This window comes from Callithrix jacchus, chromosome 10 (assembly GCF_049354715.1).
Source record: "Callithrix jacchus isolate 240 chromosome 10, calJac240_pri, whole genome shotgun sequence".
In the NCBI taxonomy this organism is placed as follows: Eukaryota; Metazoa; Chordata; class Mammalia; order Primates; family Cebidae; genus Callithrix; species Callithrix jacchus.
The window spans coordinates 66,944,152-66,958,382 of NC_133511.1; the positions used below are offsets into that span (position 1 = coordinate 66,944,152).

Genomic DNA, 14,231 nt, shown 5'->3' on the forward strand with positions numbered 1-14,231 from the left:
CAGGAGTGGGAGAGAAAAAGGAGAGGGAGAAAAGAAAGGACATGAGATTTAGAGCCCATGTGGAGGGGAAAAAGAAAACTCACCTAGTATCATGAAAGAAGGGAGAGAAGATGGGTGCTGAAACAGATAGGACTAGAGATTGGTGCTAGGGTTTCAAGTTGATGGAAGCTCTTGTTTTCTCAGTGATGCTTCAGGCACAGTCAGCAGCTCTAAGTGAGAGATAGGGAGGCAAGGGCAGGAGCCCTGTCCTATACCCGCATTTAAAGAATCCATCTTTTCCACCCCCTCCTAAGGCCAGCCTTGGCCCTGACAACTGAAGACGAGCACTTTGAGAGGCTGCTAGGCTCTTCTCAACCATTCCTGGGACTGCTATACTGAAGCTGACCTCCTTCCGGCTCAGGGCTAACAGTCCATTCCTGAAATAGGAGAGGGCTTATAATTGCTGGATTGATTGCTCTGGTTTCCCCACAAGATCAAAGGCAAGACCTATCTTTCCTTCCACATTGAAATGATGTATCTGAGCCAAGGAACCTCCCAGTCTCTCCTGCAGCCATCTGTGAAACAGATTTCCTTCTCCAACAGTAGAGTGGATACAGGTCCCTGTGTTATATTCGTCAGGTCTTTGGACTTCTCTGAGTCTGCTTCCTCATCTATCAAATCTGGTTACCAGGCCTCATTTGAGGGTGGTTGTACTGTAGAATACCAAGTGCCACACAGGTAGGGTATAGGGGCCAATCCATAATTCCCACCCCATGCTACCTCGTCTTCAGGCTGTTGCCTCTGCAAAAAGACAAGGAGTGAGAAGCATGGCTGGTTTAGCAGACCGTGGCACAGCCATCCAGTTGTGGTGTTTGCTCCCCCTGCTTTCTCTTCCCTTTGTGATGAAGTAACTCTTTACCGGGACCGCTTCCTGATTTTATTAAGTTATTTGTGATTCTGCTTGCTCAGCTGTTGATGGACAAACTAGTTTTATCAACTTCTGTACAGAGGAGAGATTGTTGATGAGAATGGCAGTAATTTGCTTTACCTGTTGTCTTCCTCAGACCATGTCTTCTACTCTGTAGATTTTCTCTTGGGAAAATCTCAGTCACTCTGATGACTTCAAATATGACTACATCGATGACTCTCAAATCCTTCTCTTCAGTCTAGTCTTCTCTCCCATGCCACAGACACGTAGGGACCCAACTGCATCCTAGACATCTTGTCTGATATGTCACTAACAATTCACTCTGTCCAAAACTTAAGCTTGTCATCTTCCTTTGCATACTTCCTCTGCCACCTGTATCCATATCTCAGGAAATTCAGCCACCATCCATGCAGTTACTCCTGCCAGAGCACAATTATGTCTCACCCCTGCTCCTTTATTCCCCACCACCTACAGCCAGTCCATTCCAAGGCCCTTTAAGTCTGCCACCTAAACATCTTTTGAATCACTTACTTCTCACCCTCCCCTTGTCTAGCCCAATCATCTCCTCACTATTTCTTTTTATTTTTTATTTTTTTTCAAGACAGAGTCTCACTCTGTCACCCAGGTTGGAGTACAGTGGCACAATCTCAGCTAATTGCAACCTCTGCCTCCCAAGTTCAAGCAATTCTCCTGCCTCAGCCTCCCAAGTAGCTGGGATTACAGGTGTGTACCATCACACCCAGCTAATTTTTTGTATTTTTAGAGGCGGGGTTTCACCATGTTGGCCAGGCTGGTCTTGAAATCCTGATCTCAAGTGATCTGCCCACCTTGGCCTCCCAAAGTGCTGGGATTACAGGTGTGAGCCACTGTGCTGGCCCCCCCTGACTATTTCTAACCAGTCTCACTTACACTTGCACTTTTCCACCACTGTTCATTCTCCATGCTGTAGCCATTTTAATCTCCCACTCTAATCAGACCTTCACTCCACTTTACCACTGGCAGGGGGAGCACTCTTTAAGGCTGTCAAAACCCCCAAAAAAACTTCCATATTCATAAGGCAGTTAGCAGATCTCAGTGCCCATTTTATTTGACCTCTCCACAGCATGTGACACAGTTGATCTCTTTCCTTTGAATACTTTCTTCACTTATTTCTAAGGCATCACTTCTTCTTGGTTCTCCTCCCTCACTGGCTGCTCCTGCTCTGCCTTCTTTGCTGGGTCTCCCTCATTTTCCTTACTTCTTCTTCTATATGCTGAAGATTCCCAATGGCTAGCTCAGCCCAGTCCTAACTCTACAACTGCCTACCCAGCATCTCTACTTGAATATCTAATAGGTGTCTCAAATTCAACATGTCCAAAGCTGGACTCCAGATTTTGTTCCCAAATTCATTCCCCCTTAGTCTTCTCAATTTCAATTAAAGGTACAACTAAACTCTAGGGTTGGGGGTGTTGTTTGTTTGTTTGATTTGAGACAGGGTGTTGCTCTGTTGTACACTCCAGACTGGAGTGTAGTGGCATGATCATGGCTCACTGCAACCTCAGACTCCTGGGCTCCAGTGGTCTCCTGCCTCAGCCTCCTGAGTAGCTGGGACTCATGTTGTTCAGGCCAAAATTCTTGGAATCCTCCCTGATGCTAGTTATCAATTAAACAGGAAATTCTGGCAGCTCTACCTTTAAAATATACAGAAATGTGCTTCTCACCACCTTGGTCTCAATCATCATTATTTCTGGCCTGGATTACTGCAGGAGCCTCCTAACTTGCCTTTCTGCTTCTTCCCTTGTTCCTTGCAAACCATTCCCCATATAGCATTCTGTTAACTTTTTTTTTTTTTTGAAACAGAGTTTCTGTCTTGTTGTCCAGCCTAGAGTGCAATGGCGTGATCTTGGCGCACCACAACCTCCACCTCCGGGTTCAAGTGATTCTCCTGCCTCAGCCTCCCGAGTAGCTGGGACTACAGGCACATGCCACAACGCCCGACTAATTTTGTATTTTTAGTAGAAACAGCATTTCTCCGTGTTGGTCAGGCTGGTCTCAAACTCCTGACCCCAGGTGATCCGCCCACCTTGGCCTCTCAAAGTGCTGGGATTACAGACATGAGCCACCATGCCTGGCCCTGTTAACTTTTTAAGATGTTAAATCAGTCATCAACTGAATCATGTGATTTCTCTGCTCAGAACCCTTCAATAACTTCCCATCAATTAATAGGAGAACTGGAGCTGGGCCTAAGGACAGGCAGTCCAGAAAATAGAAAGGTAGTTTTGATCTCATACTTGAAATTTACATCTTTTAGCAAATGTGCAGACATAGTCCTGAGCTAGGTGCAGGAGAAGACAGGAGCTTCCCTCAAGGAGCTCACAGTTCCCCGGGGAGCCAGCTTTATATCTAAGTTCCTGTAACTCCTACCAACTGCCTGTCATGCTGAAAGAGCTAGGACCATCATGCTGTGGACCCTGCCTTCAGGGAGCCTGCAGTTCTTGGAAAGGCACTGGCCTCCAAACCACTCATTTCCTCAAATGACATTTGCCTATATTAGCACTGAAGTAAAACAAAGCAAAGGGAATGAGAATAGGAAAAGAAAGAGCCATGTGAGGTGGCTTGAGTTGAATTCAGCAAAGATGAAGGAAAGGCTTTGCAGGTTGTGGATTTGAAAAGAAGAAACCTCAGAATCAACAGAACTTGGCAAGCAGGAGGTACAAGCGCTGTGTGCCAGAGAGGCAGTCAGAAACGGAAAGAGATGGGCCTGGACTGAAACAAGAAAAGATAGGAATTAGATATAGGATAATCTATATCTAATAGGATAGCAAAGGACAAGAAGCAGCCTGTCCTCTGAGCCTTGGCCTCCCTGCCCTACCCACATGGCACTTTACCATGAGGTGAGCCCTGTCTTGCTCTGTGCCTTCCTGCATTAAGCCCACGCTCTACCCACATCATGAATGGGCCCCAGGATTAACCACAGGCATCACGCCAGACACTATTATTCATGAGGAGTGAGTGTGGGAGGCAGGAAGTATGAGACAAGGCCAGGCATGAGGGTACCCTTAAAACCTTGAGTTCACACCCTCCCACCCAGTGTTCTCACTTGTACTCAGCCAGACCACAGCTCTTCAGATCACTAAGGATCGAGGTGTCAGCAAGCCTGTTTTTTTTTTTGTCCTGGCTCTGCTTATCACTTTCTCAGGTCCTCAGCCACATGTCTAAACCAAGGGATAGAATTTTTCTATCCTGGCATCTCTAATCTCAGCTACTTGGGAGGCTGAGGCATGAGAATCGCTTGAACCCTGAAGGCAGAGTTTGCAGTGAGTTGAGATTGTGCCACTGCACTCCAGCCTGGGCAACAGCGTGAAACTATGTCTAAAAAAAAAAATTATATCCTTTTGTTTTCCTTCCACAGACCAGAAGCATCTGAAAGATGAATAGTCCTGGTAGAGAACCCCAGCTCTCCACAAAGTCACCAGATCAGATCAGTAGGGGACCCAAGGGAACTTCCTGATCCTGGGTTTCTTTCTTCTCAGCCTGTGGTCCAGGCCGGATAGCTGAGCTGCTCTTGTTGGGGCAGAAGGTCCGGATCTATTGCCTCATTTCTTTTAGCTACCAAGTCCCTAGCTTTCTGTAGAGCTGAAGAGGAGATCTAAAGGTCAAAGTGTCTCTGATAACGGCCATATAGAGCTTTTCAAAGACGAGCAACTTGGCCAAAGGTGTTTAGAGGTCAGGAGAAACGGCCAAAATTGGCTGGCGCCCACCCTGGCCTAGACTGCAATTTGGCAGCACCTTTTAGGAAGGGGCTCATAGGGTCTGCTGGGCAGGTGCTAATCTCAGGTTGCCTGAGCCACTCTGAGGCCAGAGTCCAGGAGGAGCCAGCAGCTCTTGTAAGAGTATAACTTTTAACCCTTCCCTCTCAAAACCTGGACTTTTGAGCCCTCTCCCTGGCAGGGCTTGGATTCAAAAGATTGCGGTCATCTTTTGAACCAGGCCCTCTTTAAAAAAACAAAAAAAGGTTGAGGAGTCTTGCCCTAGTCAGGCTCCTTCATGGCGTAGACTAAGGCCCAGGGTGAGGGGGTGACGTAGGCCCTGTAGGAGGGCTTCATGGAAGAAGGAGTGAGTGGCCTCAGATGGGGGTGTGGTGTGGAGGGAACACATTGGTGGTGAGAACCATATGACCAGACCTCTAATTTAGGCATGAAGGGCGAGCTCAGAGCAGGAGACCAGCCACACGGCAGCATGGGCTGAGCAGGTCAGATTTAGGATTGGCCTTTCAGGGCTGGGCCTCTAGTCTAAGTGCCTTGTCCTCACTTCCTCCCTGCTCCAACTTGTAGCTGCTGAGTTAGCAGCTCTTTTTAGCATCAAGGAAGTCATAGTCCAGGCCAGACTCTGGGAGCTACCCCAGGGGAAGGCAGCCAGCCAAAGGGGTGAAAGTTGAGCAAGCCAAGCAGTTATATTGAGCCCTCACTCAGTCTGTGAGCAGCAATCCATTGGCAGGTCCACCTAATACCCAGGCGGCTGTTTACTTTCAGTTTTCAGCTCCTGAGTCAATGTTTATGTCACTTAAAGGGGCTACTATGTAAAAGAACAGAACTTTAGCTGTCATCTCAGACTAGAGGCTCACTGTTAATAGAGAAGGCAATGGGGTGGGGAGAGCTTGCCTGGCCTAGCACTGCTTACCACAGTACAGGAGATGCTGTACCCCAGCTCTACTCAGGACTTTGGGGCCTAACCCTTTGCCTGGGATGGGGTCTAAGAACAGCAAGGCTTCATTTTGCTGTTGGGTCTGCAGCTGGTATTGGGTCTACCTCCATCTTAGCCTGTGTTTTGCAAGACGTTATAGCTGACCAGAACCTTGGTCATATCTGACTTTTATTTGAGCCCAGCATAGACCTCCATACGAAGACTAAACAGAAGTTCTTAGCTCTACTTGACAGTGAAGCTAAGACCCAGAGAGATGTAGAGTGAGAAAGCGTCTTGGTCTTGAGTGAGTGGGACAGTTAGGCTGAGCCACAGACCAATGTCCCTTCCATTGTACTCCATTTCCTGTCCTCTGAGAAAATCCCTTGGATACCTGGAAGCAAGGTTAAGTGGGGGCACCTGCACCCACCAACCCCTGGGAGCATGTGGCCTGTTTAGAGGGATTGAGATTCATCTGGGGGCTGGAGTAGAGAGAACCTAGAACACAGTGGCTGGGATCAGATCACGTTCCAGGCCAAAGAAGAGGGCCAGGCCCTCCTGAGAGGGCTTTTGGAGAAGAGGCTGAATCACAGGGAGAGCAGACCAGAGAAGGAGCCAAGGGCCAGGATAAGCCCATGGTTCATAGAGCACCTCCTCTTGCATTATCTGCTCATTCGGATCCCATTTTCAGACCCATGAACTGAGGCCCAAAGAGAAAGTGGGTTGCCTGGCACCACTTCACTAAGAAGTGGTAGAGGCAGGACTAGAACCAGCTCCTCATGCAGGGTTAGCCACTCAATTTGAAGAGCCCCAGGAAGCCCCACATTTTCTTTCCAAATGACTTCTTACTCCTTCCACGTGCTCAATTTTCTCCCCAGCAAAGTCTGATCTTTAGCATTGAAGGCTCTTTTAAGACACATCCATTACCAGAGAGGACTATCATGTTCATGGCCTGGGTGTACAGGAACTCAGAAAGGAGCAGATCCCATGTATAGATGGGGGAGGATTTAATGGGGCAGCCTGAGAGCCCCTGCCCTGCTACTGTGGTTGCCACCTGGCCCACAGGAAAGCCCATTCTATCCTTCAGCCTAGTACGGTCATCACATACCCCATCCCTGTTCTCTGGGAAGGTCCTTACAGATCAGCTCGCTGAAGTCCAAGAAGAATAAGGTCAAATTCCCCCCAGATATTCTGGAACTTCCCTCAGCCGGCGTCAGCCCCTCCTTCTATTAATAGGTTTGTCTTAGGCTGCTCTCCATACCAGCAGCTCAGCCTGTCCCACCCCCACCACTTTCCTAGCAAGAAAATTCCTTCCCCACACCTTTGCTCAAGCTGCACCTCCACGCAGCATACCCTCTCTTCATCATCTGTTCACATTCCACCTTCATGTTTAAGTCCTCGCTCCAGGGACTCCACCTCCTATATGACACCCTCTGTCTAGACTGCAAGGCACCTGCAGCCCCTTCAGCTGTGGCAATTCTGCTCCCATGTGCATTCCTCCTGCCTTCCCAGGAAGGTTGATGCCTCCCACAAAACACATGCTATGCTGACAACTTTGTTGTGCCCCCAGGCCTCCAGCCAGAAGTGTGGGAATATTTAGAGGAATGGATAATACATTTGGGAGTGTCCCTGCTCTGGCCAATTTCACCTCTGGCCAGACCTACCAGGGTTGTGTGTTAGGGTGGCCATCCTGATGAAGGAAAAATCCTCACTTACTAGTCAAGATGATTTTGAAACCCTGTTGAGGTAAACAAAAGCAAAATGCTGCTGAGTGTGTGCTCTCTGTCCTTCCACACCCCAGCCCTGCCCTGTACACAGAGCCAAGCCCTGACCTTGTCCTGGTCCTGGGCCTGGGCCATGCAGATAAGGCCCCCTAGGTCATTGAGTCAGGGTATCAGTGCTGGAAGGTTGGTGCCACACATGATTCAGCTCCAGGGCAGATACGGTCCAGCCAGTAGGTGCAGGTCTGTGCTCATGCTGTTTTCTCTAATGAAAGACCTCACCCCACACCCAGCTTCTGTTGAAACACTGCCCATCTTGGAGCCCACCTCCATGTGAAGCCTCCCCAGACTTTCCTAGCTGTTACTAATTGCCATTTTCTCAGTCCTCCCAAGCTCTAAGCCTCATCTCTGTGATTGTTGGGTAGCTTGTTGTCTCCTTTCTAGCTGAGCAGCCCTGTGACAACAGAAACCATGTCTGCCTGTTGTCCATAAGAGCTGATCAAGTTGAGTAGATGTTAGGCTCCTGAAAAGTTTGATAAATCACCAACAGAGGTGTTTTGTTTTGTTTTAAGACAGGGTCTTCTTCTGTCTCCTAGGTTGGCGTGCAGTGGCATAATCACGGTTTACTGCGGCCTTGAATTCTTGGGTTCAAGTGATTCTCTCACCACAGCCTCCCAAGTAGCTGAGACCACAAGTGTGCACCATCACACCTGGTTTTGTTTTGTTTTGTTTTGTTTTGTTTTTTAGAGACAGGATTTCCCTATGTTGACCAAGCTGGTCACAAACTCCTAGACTCATGTGATCCTCCTGCCTTGGCCTCCCAAAGTGCTGGGGTTATAGGCATGAGCTACCATGCCCAGACCATTTTTATGGTCATTTCATGAACTGAAGTAGTTGACTCTTCCAGCCATGGAGAATAAGACTCATTCTAAGGCTCTCTAAAACAGAGAAGACATCGCTTCTAGAAGATGGGGAAACAAATGCCTGGTTTGAGGATTTGAGAGAGAATACAATGCTCTTAGGCCTGTTTTCCCAACTGGCTCGTAAAACAGACACCTCCCTACTTCCCCTTCAGAGTAGCAGAGGAAGAAATGGAAAGTAAAATACAGCTGATGACCCAGAAAATCTACCTGCAGTACAGCCGGGGGACAGGAATGGGGCTTGTGTCACTCTGCATCTCAGACAGCTCAGGAAACAGCCATCTTGGGAGTAGAGAAAAATATACACAAGCTTAAAATGCTACAGAGATCCTGAGAGAGTTTGCCTTAACTGAAGGCCTGGCATGTGGTAGGCCAACAACCACTGGTTCTAGAATGAATCAGAAGCTTGCTACAAGAGTCTCCTCTCCACCCAGTTTAAACCTATAGTTACCCTGGCCTGGTCCCACCCACACTGTGTCTAGCAGCTCCCAAGCTCCTGTCTTGGACCTGGCCCCACTGGGCTCCCAAGCCTCAGACCCAGTCTGGAAGGGGGAGAACAACAGGCAGAGGCTAGCCCACTGGCCTCCCCTGGCCTGAGGCATCATAGAGTGCAGGTTTCCTATATTTTGGAAGGAAGAACTGCAAACAACAGCAAAAGGTGGATTTCCTTCTTCCCTTCTAGCCTAGGCCTGCCTAGAAGGCAGGGAGCTGTATCTTCTAGTCTCTGCTGTGCAGCCCAGCCCTAGCACCACTTTGCTGTTGGTTTTAGGAAAGGCTGCATGTGAGCTCACAGCACTGAGAGCTTTCCAGATTGTAGACATTCCCTTGCACTTAGAATTCCAGATTGGCAGGAACCCTCAAGGTTTCCCATCCACCCTTCTAGTTCATGGGTGGGAAACTCATCCAGCAGTAGAGCAGGGATGCCTGACTCCACTCCCCTTATCTCATTTTAGTGATTCTAATTCTTTAGGCAGATCTCTCTGCCTCCAGGCTTAACTCTGAGCTGAGAAAGCCTAAAATGGAGTTCTGTTTATTTCTGTGCCCCTCTCACAGTAGGCATTAAAAAGGGTTGAAGCCGGGCGCGGTGGCTCAAGCCTGTAATCCTAGCACTTTGGGAGGCCGAGGCGGGTGGATCACGAGGTCAGGAGATTGAGACCATCCTGGTCAACATGGTGAAACCCCATCTCTACTAAAAATACAAAAAATTAGCTGGGCATGGTGGTGTGTGCCTGTAATCCCAGCTACTCAGGAGGCTGAGGCAGGAGAATTGCCTGAACCCAGGAGGCGGAGGTTGCAGTGAGCCGAGATCACACCATTGCACTCCAGCCTGGGTAACAAGAGCAAAACTCCTTCTAAAATAAATAAATAAATAAAAGGGTTGAAGACATGAAAAACATAACTGTTACTGATCCCAGAAGCAACTCTACCTGAGCCTCAGTTTCTCATGAGCAGAATTGCAGGGGCAGGTAATCCCACTCTGTAGGGTCTCCGCCAAGCTTCTTCTCAATGCCCAGGAAGTGGTACAGTGTGCTCTCCACCTCTTCCCTTGCTCTTAGCCAGCTATCTGGGATGGCTTTGAGCTCCTTCAGCACAGGAGCCTGACATGAAGTAAGGAAAGGAAAGAAAAATGAGCAAATGAGTTAGAGGAGTCCAGAGGACCATGATGCCATAACCCAAAGGCAAGTTAAAGGCAGAATTAGTGATGCCCTGCCAGCCAGAGTCAGAGAGATGCAAGTGTGGTAGCCAGACAGTATGTAGGTGCTTTATGTCACCTGGCAACTCCAGGAGCTCCAGAGGGCCAAACAGAGAGTGTATTATTCACCAACATCTCCTGAGAGTTGGATATATTCCCAGCGTCACACATGGGACTAAACTCAGAGGACAAATGACTTGTCCAAAGCCATGCAACAAAAGGGGATGAGGCTTCAAACCTATCCTGGAGGTGACACCCCCACCTTCTTCAGAGGCACAGAAAGAGTCAGAGCTGGGGTTCACATCTCAGCTCTGCAAATCAGAGCTGTGGGACCTTGAGTTTACTCCACCTGAATGTAGTTTCCTTATCCACAACATGGGAGAACAATATACACCCCCATATGGGGTTGAGGTAAGGATTAAGCAAGATAAGGTATGTAACGTGCTTTGTAAACAGGCAGCTCTGCATAAATACTAACCAAAGGGCCAAAAGATGAGAGGAACCAGTGTCATCCATTGGTGGTGCCATATCCTCAGTGCTAACCCAGCTAACTTCTTCCACTCCAGGACAAGAGTGAAGCCACCACAGGAGCCCTCTCTCACAGGCCTTGTCGCCCCAGACCTAACTCGCTCCCTCCCAACCTGCCTGAAGAAGAAACTCGCAGGATTGCACGGATATTTTCTTCTCGGTACTCCCAGAAAGACTGATGCAGCCTGCAGGGCTGGGGGGAGGAGATGCCTGCCCACCCTCCCTCAGCTTTGTCTGGCTTGCAGGAGGCACTGGGTGTGGCTCCTTCAGGGCTGTCACAGTTCTGAAACCACCACTAGCCTAGTCCATGGATGCCTCAAGAGACCCAGTCAGCCCAGACTGGAGGAGTGTCCCAAATCAGCCCAGTGTCCACCTGCCAGAACTTCAGCTCCTTTCTTCTATGGTGAGGCAAAGGCTAGAAACAAAATGGAATCCATGCCCAAGTGGCTCCTCCATCTTTTGACCAAATGACCCAAGCAAACATCTTTTGGTGGAGAAATGCCTCCCAGTGTCCTTGACACAGCTGACTGCTCATGTCATGCTGACATGAGCCTATCCTCTGCCTGAAGATGTGGGACCATTTTTGCCTTAAAATTTGGGGAGGAGGGATGTGTAGATTGTGTACATTGTGCATAGCCAAGGAAATCCTAGGGCCACCTCCAGTTCATTTGTTGGGGAATAAGGATATTTTATAGATAGAAATTATTTTTATGTCATGTTGAATTAATCAGGAGAGGAAGGGGAAATTACCTCTTTCAAACTTTTCATCTGATTGTCTAAAATTCTAACCATGCTTTTAACTTATTGTTTTTACCCAGCTCTGAAGGTTATTGTTCCTGCCTGTGCTTGAATAAAATCATATTGGTGTTTGTAATCTGTGTACCAGTGTTTCACTGGAGTGGGGATGCCTGGAATTCATTTGTGCTCTAACTGCCAGAGAGAAAGCTTAACAACCATACAGCCCCACAGACGAGGATCAATCACCATGAGACTTCTGGCTCCCCCAGAATCAGGTTGGTCCAGATGACAGTGACACTCAGTATTTTCTTTGCCAATGCTTGAAATCCATCAGCAGAATGGAGCCCTCAGAATCTCCCATATCTCTGGGATGGGTAATTCTGGCTGGGGCTGTCAGACCACAAACATGTGAGCAGCTTCCACAGACAAAGCCCGGTAGGGAGGACAAGAAAGGGGCCATGGCTGGGCATGGTGGCTCAAGGCTGTGATCCCAACATTTTGGGAGGCCAAGGTGGGCAGATCACCTGAGGTCAGGAGTTTGAGACCAGCCTGGCCAATATGGCAAAACCCCATCTCTACTAAAAAAATATATACAAAAATTAGCTGGGTGTGGTGGTGCACACCTGTCTCAGCTACTCCAGTCTCAGCTACTGGGGAGGCTGAGGCAGGAGAACCGCTTGAACTCAGGAGGTAGAGGTTGCAGTGAGCCAAGATCACACCACTGCACTCCAGCCTGGGGAACAGAGCAAGATTCTGTATCAAAAAAAAAGGGTCAGGGGATGGTCAGGGACAGATTCAGAGTGAGCAGTGTGTCTGGGCAACAGGCTTTCACCTTCAAGTACATGTCACTTCACTCAGTCCTCAAAACAACTCTCTAACTCTAGATATTATGATATCTAGCGTTTCTGTAAGCTCAATGTTTTGCCTCCGTTTGCGTAGTTAGGAAGTGATTCACCACACAAGAAATCCCCAGAGGTGTTGCAAGGCTACTGCTTTCAGTGATGAAAACAGTAAGTGCTCTGAATTTAGAGACTTATGGAGAAAGACCATGTGGGCTGGAGCAGTCGTGGAAGGCTTCCTAGCAGAAACAGGTCTTGGGGTGAGCCAGGCTATGGACAGCTATAGAGAGAGAGAGCCAAGAAAGCCATGAGCCACTTGCAGCTAGAGATAGAGACCACCAGTCTGGCTGTGTCTGAGCCTCTCCTCATCTGTAAAACAGATAATCACCCCAGCTTCATGGGTTGTGAGGAAGATCAAATGAGACGGCATTTGTGAAAGTGCTTAGCCTACACTTGGCACATGGTGGAAGCTTAGGAAATGTCAGCCCCACCTACTCCCCTTACGCTCCAGAAGAAACCAGTAGACAGGCAAGCACACAGCCACTGAGGCAGGCAGGGCACTCCCAGGTCTCAGAGGGTGCAAAGTGATACGGGAACCTCAAGGAAGGAGTAGGTGCGCCTTTTTAGTGATGAGCCCTTTGCCTTCTATTTATCTCTGCTCCCTAGTTCCAGCCTGCCAGCCTACCCCTCCCCAGCACCATAGAGGCCGACCTCTCTCACAAGTCACCAGCACAGAGCATTCAAGGCCCAGGGCTCCACTTCCTTTAGGGCCTAGGGAACCAAAGGCCCCTCTTTAGGGGCAGCTGGGGCCCAGGCCTGAAGGGGAAAGCCTTAGGTAAAGAGTATCTCTCCAAATCCCACTCCAGCTCCCTCAGACAACCTGATTGGGGTCAGGAGGACACATGCTGCTCCTACCCCAGGCTGAGAGCAGCCTCTGAAGACACGAAGGGACCCCGAGGGTCGAGACCTCCCACCTCCACTTCAAAACTGTGTTATTTATCCGTATCTTCTCCCTGGCCAGGCGTGATGGCTCATGCCTGTAATCCCAGCACTTTGGGAGGCTGAGGCGGGTGGATCACAAGGTCAAGAGATCAAGACCATCCTGGCCAACATGGTTGAAACCCAGTCTCTACTAAAACTACAAAATTAGCTGGGTGTGGTGGCGCGCTCCTGTAGTCCCAGCTACTCGGGAGGCTGAGGCAAGAGAATCGCTTGAACCCAGGAGGCAGAGGTTGCAATGAGCCGAGATTGCGCCACTGCACTACAGCCTGGGTGAGAGAGTGAGACTCCATCTCAAAAAAAAAACTTATCCCTGGAAGTTGAATCTATTTCCCAGTGCCAGTTCCAAGGTAAATGACTTGCCCAGGCAAGCAGAATGGAGTAAGGCATTTGGTAGGTGTTCCCACCACTAGAGCGAGCCAGTGACTCCCTGTCTTCCCTTTGAGTACTCTCTCCACAGAGACCTGTGAATAGGTGTTTCTGATCCCTAGGCTAGTTGCATCCCAGCCCCATAGGAGGCAGCCTTGGGACTTCTAGCATGGGCTGGCCTTGGGACATGGAGCCAGAGCAGGCAGACCTGTCCCTGCCCTCAAGAAGCTCCCAGGCCAAAGAGAGCTCTGCCGTCCCTCCCCCTGGGTTTCTCCAGAGCCTGCTGCCTCCTGCTTTGGGATCCTACTGTACTCTTCCCCCACAGACTCCCTGCAGTTTATCCCACCACCCCCAGGCTAGCAATTACAGAGGGAGCTCAGAACCTACTTCCTGAGCCCTCCTGATCTCAGCAACCCTGGCAGCCACTTACCTCCTAACTCTAATGCAGCTGCTTATTCTGCTGACATTAAGGTCAGGGCCTGGTCCAAAGAAGACGACAGGTATAGCCCAAGCTTTGCACTTGAGCATCTGTACTTCTGACCACCTGCCCTATGAACCTGGCTCTGCACCCAAGTCCAGAAAAGACCTCTGCCTACTCCTCCTCTGCCCTACCCAGTTAACTCCCTTTCCTTCCTCCCCTTCTGCTTCTCACTCCTCTCCCCTCTCTTCCTCTTCTCTCCTTCCCCCATCACCTGGGGCCTGATTCAGCTATGCCCAGCCCTTACTCTCAGCACCCACAGCAGGAGCCTCCAGTAGCTGCTGTGGGGCACTCTTTCCACCCACCCCAGCACCCTTGGCTTCAGCAGAGTCCATGCTAAAGCCTCCCAAGTGTCATGTCGGAATGGTGGTCACAGCAGG

The 14,231-nt window shown here is 49.3% G+C and overlaps 1 protein-coding gene across 14 annotated transcripts in view; it reads left to right on the top strand.

Annotated features, from left to right (window-relative positions):
- Window positions 1-11,302, top strand: part of C2CD3 (C2 domain containing 3 centriole elongation regulator) — a 188,667-nt gene extending 177,365 nt beyond the window's left edge. For all 14 annotated transcript variants that reach the window (XR_013523253.1, XM_035265475.3, XM_078340246.1 and 11 more), the window contains one exon: window positions 10,467-11,302. Coding sequence is in view for 13 of the 14 variants with exons in the window: in XM_035265475.3 (XP_035121366.1) it covers window positions 10,467-10,607 (141 nt within the window). In the remaining variant the exon portion in view is untranslated. The remainder of the gene's footprint in view (window positions 1-10,466) is intronic.
- The last annotated feature ends 2,929 nt before the right edge of the window (window positions 11,303-14,231 follow it).